General features: G+C 35.7%; 1 protein-coding gene across 1 annotated transcript in view; it reads right to left on the bottom strand.

Moving 5' to 3' along the window:
* Window positions 1-17,602, bottom strand: part of neo1b (neogenin 1b) — a gene marked incomplete at its 5' end in the record, with an annotated part of 223,526 nt that overhangs the window by 33,058 nt on the left and 172,866 nt on the right. The window contains 5 exons of the mRNA XM_079809544.1: window positions 1,211-1,352; window positions 5,133-5,182; window positions 8,288-8,426; window positions 11,504-11,652; window positions 16,622-16,776. Of these exons, the coding sequence (XP_079665670.1) occupies window positions 1,211-1,352; window positions 5,133-5,182; window positions 8,288-8,426; window positions 11,504-11,652; window positions 16,622-16,776 (635 nt within the window). The remainder of the gene's footprint in view (window positions 1-1,210; window positions 1,353-5,132; window positions 5,183-8,287; window positions 8,427-11,503; window positions 11,653-16,621; window positions 16,777-17,602) is intronic.

The following is a 17,602-nucleotide window of genomic DNA, read 5'->3' as shown; positions in this document are numbered from 1 at the left end:
TATATATATATATATATATATATATATATATATATCAGATGAGGAATAAAAAAATAAATTAAATAGAAATTTTGTCTCGGCAACAAACTGAAATACATTGAAGTTCTAAAATTACTAACAATTAAATACAAATTAAAGCTAAACAGAAATATACATACAAAACTAATACAAATTACAAAAGCACAAAAAATTACTAAATGAAGCTGAATAAAATATATTAACATATTAGATTAATTCTCATCAACAAACTGAAATAAAGAAATTCTAAAATAAATTGCAAAAAGCAAAAAAAGACTTACAAAGCTGAAATAATAATAAAAAAGAATATATATGTATGTATGTATGTATGTGGGCATGTTTTTGTGAAATATCAGGACACAAATGAGTATAATGACATGGGTATTACAAAAAGAGGGTGAAATATGACGACGTTCCCCAGGGGCAGGGGCAGTGTGTGTGTGTGTGTGTGTGTGTGTGTGTGTGTGTGATGGGTAGGTTTAGGGGCAGGGGCAGTGTGTGTGTGTGTGTGTGTGTGTGATGGGTAGGTTTAGGGGCAGGGGCAGTGTGTGTGTGTGTGTGTGTGTGTGTGTGTTGGGTAGGTTTAGGGGCAGGGGCAGTGTGTGTGTGTGTATGTGTGTGTGTGATGGGTAGGTTTAGGGGCAGGGGCAGTGTGTGTGTGTGTGTGTGTGTGTGTGTGTGTGTGTGTGTGTGTGTGTGTGTGTGTGTGTGTGTGTGTGTGTGTGTGTGTGTGTGTGTGTGTTTGATGGGTAGGTTTAGGGGCAGGGGCAGTGTGTGTGTGTGTGTGTGTGTGTGTTTGATGGGTAGGTTTAGGGGCAGGGGCAGGGGCAGTGTGTGTGTGTGTGTGTGTGTGTGTGTGTGTTTGATGGGTAGGTTTAGGGGCAGTGTGTGTGTGTGTGTGTGTGTGTGTGATGGGTAGGTTTAGGGGCAGGGGCAGTGTGTGTGTGTGTGTGTGTGTGTGTGTGTGTGTGTGTGTGTGTGTGTGTGTGTGTGTGTGTGTGTGTGTGTGTGTGTGTGTGTGTGTGTGATGGGTAGGTTTAGGGGCAGGGGCAGTGTGTGTGTAATGGGTAGGTTGAGTGTATGTGTAACTGCTACAACTGACAAAACTTAAACTAAAATTGAAAATATCTATAAATATATTATATAAATAATACTTTGATAAGACTGTCTGTAGGGATGAGGTTTGTCATACCATCAATGAGCTGAAAGAGCTGCGAGGTTGAGATCTCTATTGCGTCCGCCCTCCTCAGTCCTTTCCGGTAGCGTAACTTATACCCCGTCAGCTCTCCGTTCAGGGTACCAGGGGGAGGCGGCTGCCATCGGACCATGATGCTCTGGGGCACAGAACAGGACACACAGTGAGCTTTCAGGCAGAGCAAAGCCATTTCAACCTGAGTAGAGTTAGTGCATTTTAATTGAGCAGGAAGGCTGCTGGGAGCGCATTATATAAACGTCTGGAGGTCTGAAGTTCTTCAGGTGCACCTGAAAAGAGTGTGTCAGCCACAGCGCTGTCACAGCTAATGCTGTCATGTGTCATGAGTTCATTTCAGAAAGACAGCTGAGAGAAGCACAGCCTTCAGGCTACGCAATAATGAATGAAGAAAAAACCCCAGTCTGCTTTCTGAAACAGGAGATGATCCAGTCCTGACGGTGGGAAGAGGTTTAAAAACTCTCGGCATTTGGCCAGTTCTGATAATTAATCATTAACTTCTATTTTGGGTGGCGACTAATGAATAATTATTCATCTGAATGGATTTAAACTAACTTGGTACAAGCACTTACAGAAATGCAACTATAGTTTCTGCCAAAATGTCATAATTAAAGAACCGTCAAGAACACGTCCGGGTCACATGTCACCCCAAAATTTAAATTATTAAGATGATTTATATATATTGCATAAGGAAAAATGTATGTCATTAAGATTTTTGGCTTGCATTCTGTCATAATTTTTATGACAAAGCAGCACAATTTCACCCTTATCCTATTTTGCATAAGGAAAAATTGGCCTATATTTAATGCCGTAAATTTTTCATTTTCACCCGTATTCTAAATGCTGCAAGACAAAAAATAAACAATAAAAAGATAAATAATAATAAAATCATATATAAAGTATTATACACCCTTTTAGAAGTTATGCTGCCTTTAATATATAAAATAAAAATAATTGGCTAAATTTTGACCAATATATCACGCTATCACTACTTACTGCATTAAAAACTGTGCTGACTACACATTAACTTGCATTAATACTAATAACGTACAGTCTACTATTAGTAACTAATAGTCACAACTGTCATAAAAAAAATCAAAATGACAGAACAGTTCTGAATACTTCTTATTCTGTTCATATATTCACATATTTTTTCTTTATGATTTTAGTGCGTTTTCGAATTAATCTCTTGAATGAATGATTCAATGACTCACTCAAAGACTTCACTTGTTTCATTACTGGATGAATCAGCGTTTTTGAATGAATCTCTTGAATGAAAGATTCAATGACTCACTCAAAGACTTCACTTGATTCATTACTGGATGAATCAATGTTTTTGATTGAATCTCTTAAATGAATGATTTAATGACTCTCTCATTAAGACTTCACTTGTTTCATTACTTGATGAATCAATGTTTTTGATTGAATCTCTTAAATGAATGATTAAATGACTCACTCATAAAGACTTCACTTGTTTCATGGATTAATCAGCGTTTTTTTAATGAATCTCTTGAATGAATGATTCAATGACTCACTCAAAGACTTCACTTGTTTCATTACAGGATGAATCAGCGTTTTTGAATGAATCTCTTGGATGAATGATTCAATGACTTACTCAAAGACTTCACTTGTTTCATTACTGGATGAATCAGTGTTTTTGAATGAATCTCGTGTGAATGATTCAAGGACTCACTCATTAAGACTTCTCTTGTTTCATTACTGGATGAATCAGTGTTTTTGAATGAATCTCGTGTGAATGATTCAAGGACTCACTCATTAAGACTTCTCTTGTTTCATTACTGGATGAATCAGCGTTTTTGAATGAATCTCTTGAATGAAAGATTCAATGACTCACTCAAAGACTTCACTTGATTCATTACTGGATGAATCAGTGTCTTTGATTGAATCTCTTAAATGAATGATTTAATGACTCTCTCATTAAGACTTCACTTGTTTCATTACTTGATGAATCAATGTTTTTGATTGAATCTCTTAAATGAATGATTAAATGACTCACTCATAAAGACTTCACTTGTTTCATGGATTAATCAGCGTTTTTTTAATGAATCTCTTGAATGAATGATTCAATGACTCACTCAAAGACTTCACTTGTTTCATTACAGGATGAATCAGCGTTTTTGAATGAATCTCTTGGATGAATGATTCAATGACTTACTCAAAGACTTCACTTGTTTCATTACTGGATGAATCAGTGTTTTTGAATGAATCTCGTGTGAATGATTCAAGGACTCACTCATTAAGACTTCTCTTGTTTCATTACTGGATGAATCAGTGTTTTTGAATGAATCTCGTGTGAATGATTCAAGGACTCACTCATTAAGACTTCTCTTGTTTCATTACAGGATGAATCAGCGTTTTTGAACGAATCTCTTGAATAAATGATTCAATGACTCACTCAAAGGCTTCTCTTGTTTCATTACAGGATGAATCAGCGTTTTTGAATGAATCTCTTGAATAAATGATTCAATGACTAACTCATAAAGACTTCACTTGTTTCATTACTGGATGAATCAGCGTTTTTGAACGAATCTCTTGAATGAATGATTCAATGACTCACTCAAAGGCTTCTCTTGTTTCATTACAGGATGAATCAGCGTTTTTGAACGAATCTCTTGAATGAATGATTCAATGACTCACTCAAAGGCTTCTCTTGTTTCATTACAGGATGAATCAGCGTTTTTGAATGAATCTCTTGAATGAATGATTCAATGACTCACTCATAAAGACTTCACTTGTTTCATTACTGGATGAATCAGCGTTTTTGAACGAATCTCTTGAATGAATGATTCAATGACTCACTCAAAGGCTTCTCTTGTTTCATTACAGGATGAATCAGCGTTTTTGAAAGAATCTCTTGAATGAATGATTCAATGACTCACTCATAAAGACTTCACTTGTTTCATTACTGGATGAATCAGCGTTTTTGAACGAATCTCTTGAATGAATGATTCAATGACTCACTCAAAGGCTTCTCTTGTTTCATTACAGGATGAATCAGCGTTTTTGAATGAATCTCTTGAATGAATGATTCAATGACTCACTCATAAAGACTTCACTTGTTTCATTACTGGATGAATCAGCGTTTTTGAATGAATCTCGTGTGAATGATTCAAATAATAAAACTGTGTGGTTGAACAGACTGTTTCCAACCTCTCTGTGTCAGCGGCAGCGCCAACGCAGGTCTGAATGTTCCCCGTGATCAGACTTTTCATGGTTTAATAGACAGAGCTGAATCATAGGATAAGATCGCGTGGGTGTTTGAATCGAGATTGTGATCTTTTAACGATTAATTGTGCAGCTCTAGTATGGGAACATGGTAATTTTCCTGACCTGAGGTGTCTTCATCAAGATCACGATTGTGATGGCTGATGAAGGTTTGTTGATGTAACCAGCCCAGATCTTCCATCACAACAGCACTAAAACATTAAAGCTACACTGTGTAACTTTTATTCTTAGCTTAAAAACACTTAGTTCTTTCAAAAATAAATGTGCTCATTAATGTATATTTACTTCTTTCAAGTAATAAAGTATTCTTGTAAGTTTATAATATGCCATTGAAAACACATACGGGTGAGGGGTTCGAATGCGGGTCGCCATGTTGCCCCTCCATCTTGAAAGTACATTAGCCAAAGAGGGACATACCCGTAAATTCAAGCTTCGCCTTTCGTGTTTTAACACTCGATGGCACCGTGTCGAATGTGGACGAACTGGAAGCCATATTAATCTTGGACTAAATCGGCCACTGTAAGGAGTTTAAATGAAATCGGAATTGAGAGGAACAGAAACTAATATTCACTGGATGGTCATATACCTTTTCACCACTAGATGGGGGAAAACATCACACAGTGTAGCTTTAAGTACCAGTAATAAAGGAGGATCTTACCGTGGAGTTCAGGACCTCCAGAGTAAGGTTCTGCGGAGGGGCGCTCGGCACTGAAACACAAAACAGATTTAATAATACAGATTGTACTGTAATTAATACAGATTGTATTATTGAGAGAAGTTGTCCCCAGAAGAACCCGAGCTTCAAAGCTCAAATGAAATAATTGCTTTATCCACTGAGACCCACATTCAAAGACTCTGTGACGGATGTTTATTCTCGGATGCAGTCATGGGTGATTTTTTTCACCTTTATTCTGCTTTTTTTCCACCTCTTGTTCCTTCATATGAACACAGGAGGATTGCACTCGCGGCACAGACAGTAGCAGCCGCTGTTTATGTGCATGCAAACGTTAACAGCTCACGTTAATAAAACACTGCGTTATATTATTTACACTTGCGTGCTTTCTGTCACATCCCAAATTGCTCCGTCGTGGAGTGAGAGTGTACGATTACAACACCACCTGTCACATGCCCGCTGTCTTCCCGGAGGTCTTTCTCTGACAGGACGTCTCCCTCACATCCCAGCCTCCACCTCCCACAGAGACGAAAGGACGGAGGACAGGAGAGAGAGAGAGAGAGAGAGAGAGAGAGAGAGAGAGAGAGAGAGAGAGAAAGCCTAAATCTGGCAAGCTCCCTACCTGGACAGTATTATAAGGCATCATAGTCGTGGTTGTGAAGCAGAGAAGCTGTCCTTGAAAACCCCTCATTGTGCATTAAAGTGAACCGTTTTATTGCTTCTCACTGCTTTTTTAATGGTCATGAAGTTGTATGAGGGTATGCAATGTTTGACGTACGGGTATATTGGAAAAAAAGAGCAAGAGAATACATTGATATGCCAATATATTCATTCATCTAATACTGAAGTCTCTATAAAAAAAGGGAAAAAAAAAATTATAATAATATTTTCAATAATTATCTATATTTATATTTATTTAAAAGTATATCTGAGTATCACATAATAAATACATATTTTAAAAATAATTTAAAATAAATAAATACAATACTATAAATAAATAAACATTTTAATATTTTTTTACTTGGAATACGTTGATATTAGGGCTGCCAAACTATTTCATTGTTTTTATCTGATTAATTACATGATCAATCGCAAATGAATCGCACATCAAATTTGGCTGAGAAATTACTCCCAAAAGATCATTTAAAGTCATTATTGTGTAAAACAAATCTAATAGACGTTACAAAAAGTAGCTTCAGAAATAAATCTTTTTGGGTGAACTATATCTTTAATGTTTGTTTTTATTAATATGGAAATATGAAATAATTTTTAATGAAATTATACTCGAAATATGGCTCTCTTTATGAAAATGGTAAATGGTTCTCTTTATGGTCCAATGAATCATTGGTTCATCCGATTAGTTTAAAACGCGGATTCAGAAATGAAACGCCACTGTGTATTGCTCGGGAGTCGGAGACAAACAGTTCTGCTTTGTCTTTATATTTTCGGTGGCAAAACTGAGCAAAACAGACAATATTGTGTCTAAAACAACAATAATTAACTTATCTATTTTATTAAACTGTTGTATAAGAGCAGTACATGGGCGTCACTAGGCCGTTTTTAGGGGGGCTTCAGTCCCCTTAAAAAATGTGTGATTAACCTTTCAAACATATGAAAGTGTCAGGAGGCTTCGGCTTCGTCCCGTCTTTTAATCGCCGTTAATCGGCGTGTTCTTCAATCCGCTGTGGCGGCGAATAGAGCGCACGTCAGAAGCAGAGGTGTGTGTGTTGATCTGAGCCTCATTGGTCTGTCACCGCTCGTCAATGTCAAAATATTTGAGAAAAATCAGATCAGAGTAGGCGGGCTTTATGCTCACAGAAGCGCGACTCGACGTCAAGTGCGAGATATGTAGCTAAACTAAACGTTTCATATTTGAGCTGCTTCTTTAAGTCAGAAATGTTAAACAAATGACCAAAATATTCAGCCAAATTAATAAACTTTTGTCTAATTTCGCCATTTTGGTTTGAAATAGGCCTATGTAATGTCATTTATAATATAATTAACAAACAAGAAATATTAACAAAGCCGCTTTCTTCAGATTAGGCATAAGATTAGTAATGAATGTGTGCATATTGTGAATTAATTTAATACATTTAGTAACCTGTTAGCCTCCGAAAATGATTCATAAAACATAGATATCAGTTAAACATGTTTACTTTCTTCACTGACAAAAATGGAAAAACTTTATCAGTCATATCTGCCCACTGACATGGTTTTCAAGCTGTTGTTATCTATTTTTTTGGCATTCAGAACATCTTAAAATGCACATATGTAGATCATAGAAATCAAAATTTTCTCGAGGGGCCATGCCCCAAAACGAAATAATAAACAGCCAATAATATGCATACTAATAAGCTACTAGTTAATAGTGAGAATTGGACCCTAAACTAAAGTCTTACCAATTATTTTCCCATACTCTCACTGGGGGCTGAGCCCCCCTAAAATGAAAATCCCAGATTTTCCCAGGATCCCAGAATCCAAGAAAAGTTACCTGCGAATGTGTTTATCAGATGTATTTAGTTCAATAAAACACATGTAAGGGATGATAGTGTTGAGGATTTACCGGGGAATAACCAGCGCTCTCTTCCACCCTCAATACCACGACTGAGGTGAGACCCTTGAGCAAGGCACCGAACCCCCAACTGCTCCACAGCTATATATATATATATTTAGCCATCAGATTGAGCTTTATTAATAGATAATTAATCAAATAACTCTGACTCAGAGTAACTGTAAAATCACTATTTTGTGCATAGATTTTATATAGCTGAGAAAACAGACAATTGTTTTCTGGGTCGTTTTAGTCAAGTACACCGTAAAACCAAATAGCTTCACTAAACCAATGCAAAACATTTGCCTTGCCGAATGCTAATTGTTTCGCGTTAAGCAATCATGTTAGCATGTCATTTCGCAGTATTTTGACGAGTCTTGTGACAACGCTGACACAAAAACATGCTCATGAATATGAAGATCAATTCACTGACAAATCAGCGTGAATGTCAAATCTGCATCTAAGTAGCGGAGGCACTTTTAAGTGCTATCTGAAGTCCCAGTCAAGGCAGAGAGAGAAAAATCAAAGGAAAAGGGAAGCCAAGAGGTTCAAAGTAACACGTTTAAACACCAGGCTTCATGAAGCTCACCGTCAGACAGCGTTCGGACCGTAACGTCCTCGGTGGAGACGCCAGGGCCGTGTTTGTTGTACGCCACCACCCTGAAACTGTACTCTGTGAACTTCTTGAGCCCCGTCATGGTGTAGGACAGACCCGTGACGTCCATGTCCTGCAGAAATAAAACACGAACAACATGAATTACTAAATCTGCACTTTACACTGTAGTATTTTAGAGACTCCTGGCATAAAAACAGGCACAATTTGTATGACCTGTCTGTCAGTGAGCCTAAAACAGTTTCAGCTTCGGTTTCTTTAATTAACCCCTGATATGCTCACCCACCATCTTTATGTGTGAAAACTACCGATGTATTTCACACTGCTTTTACAAAAAAGTGCTGTGTTGCTAGGTATTACCAGGGTACTTTGATAAATACTATGGTACTGAATGAATACCATATATCATAGCATACTGTATAAGGTAATCCAGCATGGTATTACCATGGTATGATGTCCAAAACACAAAAAAACATTACCATAGTACATGTCTAAAACAACTATGCCAAAAACATGGTATTACCAGAGTAAATGTAAAAAATAAATAAAATTAAATGGCAAAACGCGTCACATTACCAGAGTTTCCAATAAACTAATGGCAAAGAAACTGTTATGTCATAGTAAACATACACAAAATATGTAAAAACCAAAAGTATTACCATATTAAATGTAAAAAACAATATCTAAATATGTAAAACCCAAAGTATTACCATAGTAAATGTAAAAAAACAACAACAACCTAAATATGTAAAACCCAAAGTATTACCATAGTAAATGTAAAAAACAACAACCTAAATATGTAAAACCCAAAGTATTACTATAGTAAATGTAAAAAACAACAACCTAAATATGTAAAACCCAAAGTATTACCATAGTAAATGTAAAAAACAACAACCTAAATATGTAAAACCCAAAGTATTACCATAGTAAATGTAAAAAACAACAACCTAAATATGTAAAACCCAAAGTATTACTATAGTAAATGTAAAAAACAACAACCTAAATATGTAAAACCCAAAGTATTACTATAGTAAATGTAAAAAACAACAACCTAAATATGTAAAACCCAAAGTATTACCATAGTAAATGTAAAAAACAACAACCTAAATATGTAAAACCCAAAGTATTACTATAGTAAATGTAAAAAACAACAACCTAAATATGTAAAACCCAAAGTATTACTATAGTAAATGTAAAAAACAATATCTAAATATATAAAACCAAAAGTATTACCATAGTAAATATAAAAAACAACAACAACCTAAATATATAAAACCCAAAGTATTACTATAGTAAATGTTAAAAACAACACCCTAAACATGTAAAACCAAAAGTATTACTATAGTAAATGTAAAAAACAACAACCTAAATATGTAAAACCCAAAGTATTACCATAGTAAATGTTAAAAACAACACCCTAAATATGTAAAACCAAAAGTATTACTATAGTAAATGTAAAAAAAACAACCTAAATATGTAAAACCCAAAGTATTACCATAGTAAATGTTAAAAACAACACCCTAAATATGTAAAACCAAAAGTATTACTATAGTAAATGTAAAAAACAACAACCTAAATATGTAAAACCCAAAGTATTACCATAGTAAATGTAAAAAACAACAACCTAAATATGTAAAACCCAAAGTATTACCATAGTAAATGTTAAAAACAACAACCTAAATATGTAAAACCCAAAGTATTACTATAGTAAATGTAAAAAACAACAACCTAAATATGTAAAACCCAAAGTATTACCATAGTAAATGTAAAAAACAACAACCTAAATATGTAAAACCAAAAGTATTACCATAGTAAATGTAAAAAACAACAACAACCTAAATATATAAAACCCAAAGTATTACTATAGTAAATGTTAAAAACAACACCCTAAATATGTAAAACCCAAAGTATTACCATAGTAAATGTCAAAAACAACAACAACCTAAATATATAAAACCCAAAGTATTACTATAGTAAATGTAAAAAACAACAACCTAAATATGTAAAACCCAAAGTATTACTATAGTAAATGTAAAAAACAATATCTAAATATGTAAAACCCAAAGTATTACAATAGTAAATGTAAAAAACAACAACAACCTAAATATATAAAACCCAAAGTATTACTATAGTAAATGTAAAAAAAAACAACCTAAATATGCAAAACCCAAAGTATTACCATAGTAAATGTAAAAAACAACAACCTAAATATGTAAAACCCAAAGTATTACTATAGTAAATGTAAAAAACCACAACCTAAATATGTAAAACCCAAAGTATTACTATAGTAAATGTAAAAAACAGTATCTAAATATATAAAACCAAAAGTATTACCATAGTAAATGTAAAAAACAACCTAAATATGTAAAACCCAAAGTATTACTATAGTAAATGTTAAAAACAACAACCTAAATATGTAAAACCCAAAGTATTACCATAGTACATATAAAAAACAACAACCTAAATATGTAAAACCCAAAGTATTACTATAGTAAATGTAAAAAACAATATCTAAATATGTAAAACCCAAAGTATTACTATAGTAAATGTAAAAAACAACAACCTAAATATGTAAAACCAAAAGTATTACCATAGTAAATGTAAAAAACAACAACAACCTAAATATATAAAACCCAAAGTATTACTATAGTAAATGTAAAAAAAAAAAAACCTAAATATGTAAAACCCAAAGTATTACCATAATAAATGTAAAAAACAACAGCCTAAATATGTAAAACCCAAAGTATTACCATAGTAAATGTGCAAAAACATATGTAAAAATGGTATTATAATAGCAAATGTACAAAAAAACTATATAAAAAAACTGTATTACCATAGTAAATGTTAAAAAACAACCGAAATATGTAACAAAAAAAACATAATACATGTGCAAAATATACATGTTAAAAAAAGCTGGTATTACCACAGTAAACATATGTAAAAATGGTATTATAATAGCAAATGTACAAAAAACTAATATATAAACGAACAGTTTTACCATAGTAAACTAAAATTAGTATTATAATAGTAAAAGTGTCAAAAAAACATAGTATAACCATGGTATCTATGCAAATAAAATCATGGTATTACTATAGTAACATGTGAAAAATCTACGATGAAATGATGGTGGTAAATCTTTGTTAGCGTGTCATTCATCCGGTCAGGTCAAGCTGCTGATAATGAAGACTTCACCTGCTCCGAGTCTTGTCCCTTCTCACTGTAGAAGAGTCTGAAGGTCTGAATATCCCCGTTTCCGGAGATCGGCCTCTCCCAGCTCAGAGCCACTGAGGCGGCGCCTACAGAAACCACCTGCAGATTCGGGGCAGGACCCGGTACCTGAACTGAGAGATGGAAGAAACTTTTAAAAAGAGGAAGTTCAGCTCAAAAAACAGATACAAATCTGCACAAATCTGACGCCTGCATGAACACAAAACCCCTGAAGTTAATATAAAGTTTTAGGAGAAGCAGAAGAAACGATGGCGTGTTTGTCTGTACTTCAGCTTTAAGTGTGTGTTTGAAAACACAAAGGACCACTGAAGTAATTTCTTCAGTGTCTTCCACTGCTTACAGTTCTACTTGAAGCTTCTTTTTTCTTTCGTTTGACACTTCTTTTTTTTGCTTTGGCAAACTTCAACAGCGCGTAGTGACAAAAGACGACACGTTTCAACCCACCGCAGCTGGATACTTTAAATAATGACAATATCACATGGTAAAAGAAGACTATTCTGCAGAGAAAGCGGCATCAGAATCCCGCTGAGGATATTTCGACACTTCAAACCAGTGAAATGCATTGTGGTCCACGTGTGGGATGCAAAGGAAACGGAGGAGTTCTGACCTAGAAAGAGAAAATCATGTTGCTTTAATTTGTTTTGTCCGTAAAAGTCAAACGGGAAGTGCAGGAAGTCCACAGAATAGGATGAATCCCAACTTTATCTGCACACTCAAAGTACTTTATATGTGACAGCTTGAGAATAAACTATGAAAAATAATCATAAAATTGTCTTGATAAAGACCCCATTTCATATATTGTATATGTTATATGTTTTAAAGCATATATTGTATATGTTTTAAAGTGTAGATACTTTACAAGATAATATGTTTTGTAAAGTCTCTTCTGCTCACCGAGGCTGCTTTTATTTGATCAAAAATACAGTAAAAACGGTGAAATATTATTACAATTTAAAATAAGTGTTTTTTATGTGAATATATGTTAAAATGTAATATATTCCTGTGAATTTCCAGCATCATTACTCCACTCTTCAGTGTCACATGATCCTTCAGAAATCATTCTAATATGATGATGTTATAATATGTTAAAAATCATATTTTTATAGAAACTGAATTTTTTGTCCAGGATTCTTTGATGAATAAAAAGTTCATAAGGACAACATTTATCTAAAATAAGTGGTGAATAAAATTATTTCTATAAAAAAAAAACATACTGACCCCAAACCTTTGAACAGTAGTGTATATGCATATTTAACAGTTAAGTTAATGAATAATGAATCCATCAGAAATGGATTGGAACATTATTTTTTTTTTATTTACAGGCAATTTTAATGGAATAATAGTATTTTTTACTTGTTCTTTTTGATCAGAAGAACATGGAAAATCATGCACAAAAAAATGTCAGCGTGTTGCAAGGGATTGTGAGTAATATTATAATGAATTTACAAACTTTTACAATTATAATGAGATTATGAGAACATCATAATTGTGTGCTTGGGACATGGCTTTAATAATGAGACTTTTGTTTTTTGTAATAAGGGTCTCAAAAATGATATAAAAACTTGGATTTAGATTAATCAGCTAATATATCAGCTTTCAAATACAGAGAATTATCGGTTATTGTAATGGCCAAAATTTTCATATTGGTGCATCCCTACTATTTGATTCTGGACACTGATCTCGCATACTTAGATTTGTGACCCTGGACCACAAAACCAGTCATAAGGGTCAATTTTTTTAAATCATCTGAAAGCTGAATAAATGAGCTTTCCATTGACGTATGGTTTGTATGAATATGGTTAATGCATGACGTTTGTAGGACAATATTTGGCTGAGATACAACTATTTGAAAATTTGGAATCTGGGAGCAAAAAATCAAAATATTGAGAAAATCGCCTTTAAAGCTGCACTATGTAACTTTTCCGTCCACTAGAGGTTGCCTGTTCAAAACAAAGGTGTTTGTTTTGATGACGGCACGTTTGAGCGCAGAATCTCGGGACGTGTGGTCTTCACCTCACAGCCGGTGGGAAAGAATCGGGATAGGACTCGGGCAGAAATCATGTTGATGGATGTTATTATTAACGTTACTGTAGTGAAGCAGAGCAGGTGTGTGGTGGAGCTGAGGAACCGCTGGAGCGATTGTTAATGAGATGAACACAACACACACCTCGCGAGCAGCGGGACTTTTATTATGAAGCCACAGTCTCCTGCAGGACTTTTATTATGGCATAGTCGCTGGCAGGACTTTTATTATGACACAGTCGCTGGCGGGACTTTTATTATGACACAGTCTCCTGCAGGACTTTTATTATGACATAGTCGCTGGCGGGACTTTTATTATGACACAGTCACCGGCGCCACTTCCTCTCCTCCGGTCATGAGTATGAGGTAACGCAGCTCTGTTGATCATATTAGACACATCTGAGTGTGTTGATGATGTTGTGACGTTACTCTGTGTGTTCTCTCAGCAGCTGCTATGACACTTGTTCACACTGCAGTGAGAGTAAAGCGTTTCTGCAAAATAAAACCAGAAACCGAAAGTAACGCAGATATGATGTCATCTACAGGCCACGCCCTCACACGTCCCGGTTCCTCGGGTAAAATAGCAATTTCTCACGATTTACAAATAGTTGGAAACATTTGGGATATTGTAAGTGCTCAACTGAACAAAATATACACTGGCCTAGTGGTTTATATAATGGGTATTTTACTGAAAAAATGTTACATAGTGCACCTTTAAATTTGTCCAAATGAAGTCTAATAATACATTTGTGATATATTTACTAGGGCTGGGTAAAAAAAATATTGATTTCTCGATTTTAATCGATTCTCACTTCTACAAAACAATATCGATTCTTAAATCCCAAGAATCTATTTTTTTTTACGAAATTCAAAAACATAAATACCGTTTTGGCGCTGTGGCGTGAGATCGCTCTGCTGCAGCTCAGCTCAAGAGAACCGGCAGCAGCGGAGCAAACATGAACGGATCTTCTCTTCCGCCTTAATACCAGTAACAGCGCGAAATAAACACGAATGAGCTTCTGAAAGTGTGTTAAAAGATACAGGACAACTTACCGAAACCCGTATCATGTCACAGAATCGCTCAATCAGTGTTTCAACCGCAGAAAGATGTCAGTAAAACGGCTTACAAGTAAACAATGTCACAGTTACCTCAGAAAAACCATATCCAGTGTCCATAAACGCGTTAGTCATCTAGAAAAATTAACTCTAGAGAGGAGCATTATGCTAATTATGTGCACCACATTACACAGGATATTCATTGTCAATGTTCTTCAATATTTAATAAATCCGGCAAGTTTTTATGACAGCCACCCTTTAAATGTTTATATTTCAAAAAAACTAATTGGAGTAGAATTATGATTATGTAATTGTAAAGTTAATATTATAACTTTATTATAATATAAAAAACGGTGTCATTTGTATACAAATCAGTTAATTTGTACCTTTAATATTAGTAGGCTAATGTAGTATCAACTGACTCCCATAGTTTACAACATTAGTTCAGAAATTGGTTTTCCTTGAGAACATTTTCCATGTATTATACCTGATACATATCCAAAATAATCGATATTGAATTGAAAAGAATCGAAATCGAATCGAATTGTGAAATTTGCGTCAATACCCAGCCCTAATATTTACGGTAGGAAATTTACAAAAAATCTTCATGGAACATGATCTTTACTTAAAGGGTTAGTTCACACAAAAATGAAAATTCTGTCATTAATGACTCACCCTCATGTCGTTGGACACCCGTCAGACCTCCGTTCATATTCAGACACAAATGAAGATATTTTAGTGTAAATCTGATGGCTCTGAAAGGCCTCCATTGGCACGGTTCACTCTCAAGACCCTTAAAAGACACTAAAGACGTCGTTACAAAGTCCATCTCACTACAGTGGTTCTACAATAACTTTATGAATCGGCGAGAATAGTTTTTGTGCGCAAAAAAACCCTAAATAACGACTTATATAGTGATGACGATTTCAAAACACGGCCTCATGAAGCTTCGAAGCGTTATGAATCAGTGAGTCGACACATGGTTTGGATTGCGTGTCAAACCGCTGAATCGACTCACTGATTCATAACGCTTCGAAGCTTCATGAGGCCGTGTTTTGAAATCGTCATCACTATATAAGTCGTTATTTAGGGTTTTTTTGCGCACAAAAACTATTCTCGCCGATTCATAAAGTTATTGTAGAACCACTGTAGTGAGATGGACTTTGTTACGACGTCTTTAGTGCCTTTTAAGGGTCTTGAGAGTGAACCGTGCCATTGAGCCAATGGAGGCCTTTCAGAGCATCAGATTTACACTAAAATATCTTCATTTGTGTCTGAAGATGAACGGAGGTCTGACGGGTGTCCAACGACATGAGGGTAAGTCATTAATGACAGAATTTTCATTTTTGGGTGAACTAACCCTTTAAAATCGATAATTTTGACTAGTGACTGGTTTTGTGCTCCAGGGTCACACATGTTAGATATGGGATGCAGTTTCTCAGTGTTTCCTCTGGTCTGTATCTGCCCTGTGCTCATCCAGCAAGTTGGCGTTTTCACTCGACCATGGCCACCCACCAGGAGCAACAGCCTCCTTTCATCCCGTGAGATCAGCTCTGACTGCATCCTTCCTGACAGCTCCGACCATACCTGCATCCCGGAGCTCTCGGCTCATTAATGCTACTCCCTGTATCCATGAAAACCTTCCTGACAGATGTGTACATTTCCACACTCATTCAGGAGTCCCCGCTCGTACAGCGAAGTTCACACAGAAAGAGGCTGTCTGTCTGAAGAAACCTCGAGACAAGCTCCCAGATCAACCCCTTCCTGTAAACAAGCGGGCGCTGGGTCTGGACACACACACACACACACACACACACACACACACACACAGGGCCAGTGTGGTCGTGTGAGAGCTGTCGAAAGACAAACCTCAGGCCTGGCTAGTGGTCAGACGAGTGTGAGTGTGTGTGTGTGTGTGTGTGTGAGAGTGTGAGTGTGTGTGTGTGTGTGTGTGTGTGTGTGTGTGTGTGTGTGTGTGTGAGTGTGTGTGTGTGTGTGTTGTACCCTCCAGCTGGGTGGCCACCGTCAGCGGGGCAGAACTCTCTCCTGGGCCGTTAGAGTTGGACGCCACCACCCTGAAGGTGTACTTGGTGTCGGGGGCGAGGCTCTGGATGGTGACCTGCATCTCTCCTGGGCCGCTGGTGTTCTCCACTCGCTCCCTGTGGAACAACAGGACAGAGAAATGAGCTAAAGCTAATGCTTCTAGAGCTGACACATGCTACTCACACTACGGGAACGCATGTCGACGTCCATCCATCAATACATCTATCTATCTATCTATCTATCTATCTATCTATCTATCTATCTATCTATCTATCTATCTATCTATCTATCTATCTATCTATCTATCTATCTATCTATCTATCTATCTATCTATCTATCTATCTATCTATCTATCTATCTATCTATCTATCTATCTATCTATCTATCTATCTATCTATATCCATCCATCCATCCTATCTATAGATATCCATCCATCCATCCATCCTATCTATAGATATCCATCCATCCATCCATCCTATCTATAGATATCCATCCATCCATCCTACAGGGAGTGCAGAATTATTAGGCACGTTGATTTTCTGATCATATTTTTTTTCCAGGCACATTTGACCAATTCCAAACCACAGTAATCCTAATAACTACTATTGATTTAGTATTTAATAATGTATAAGTGATATATAATTGTTCATGAAGGCTGGAAATGAAAATCACCTTATATTCAGGTGTGCAGAATTATTAGGCATGTTTTCTTTTACAGATAAACTGAGCCAAAAAAGAGATTTAACTCAGACTGAAAAGTCAAAAAGTATTAAATGCCCATGAGAAGGATGCAATACTAATGCAATACTAGACATTGCAGTTAAGGCGTGACCATTGGACAGTGAAATGCTCGTTGGGTCAGCAGGATCTGACAAAAACATGTGGCGGAGAAAAGACACCTGTTAACTGCAAAAGAATTAAGAATTAAGGTGAAGAATTAAG

Source organism: Gobio gobio (genome assembly GCF_949357685.1).
Source record: "Gobio gobio genome assembly, chromosome: 25".
NCBI lineage: Eukaryota > Metazoa > Chordata > Actinopteri > Cypriniformes > Gobionidae > Gobio > Gobio gobio.
This window is presented reverse-complemented; position numbering and strand designations above follow the sequence as displayed.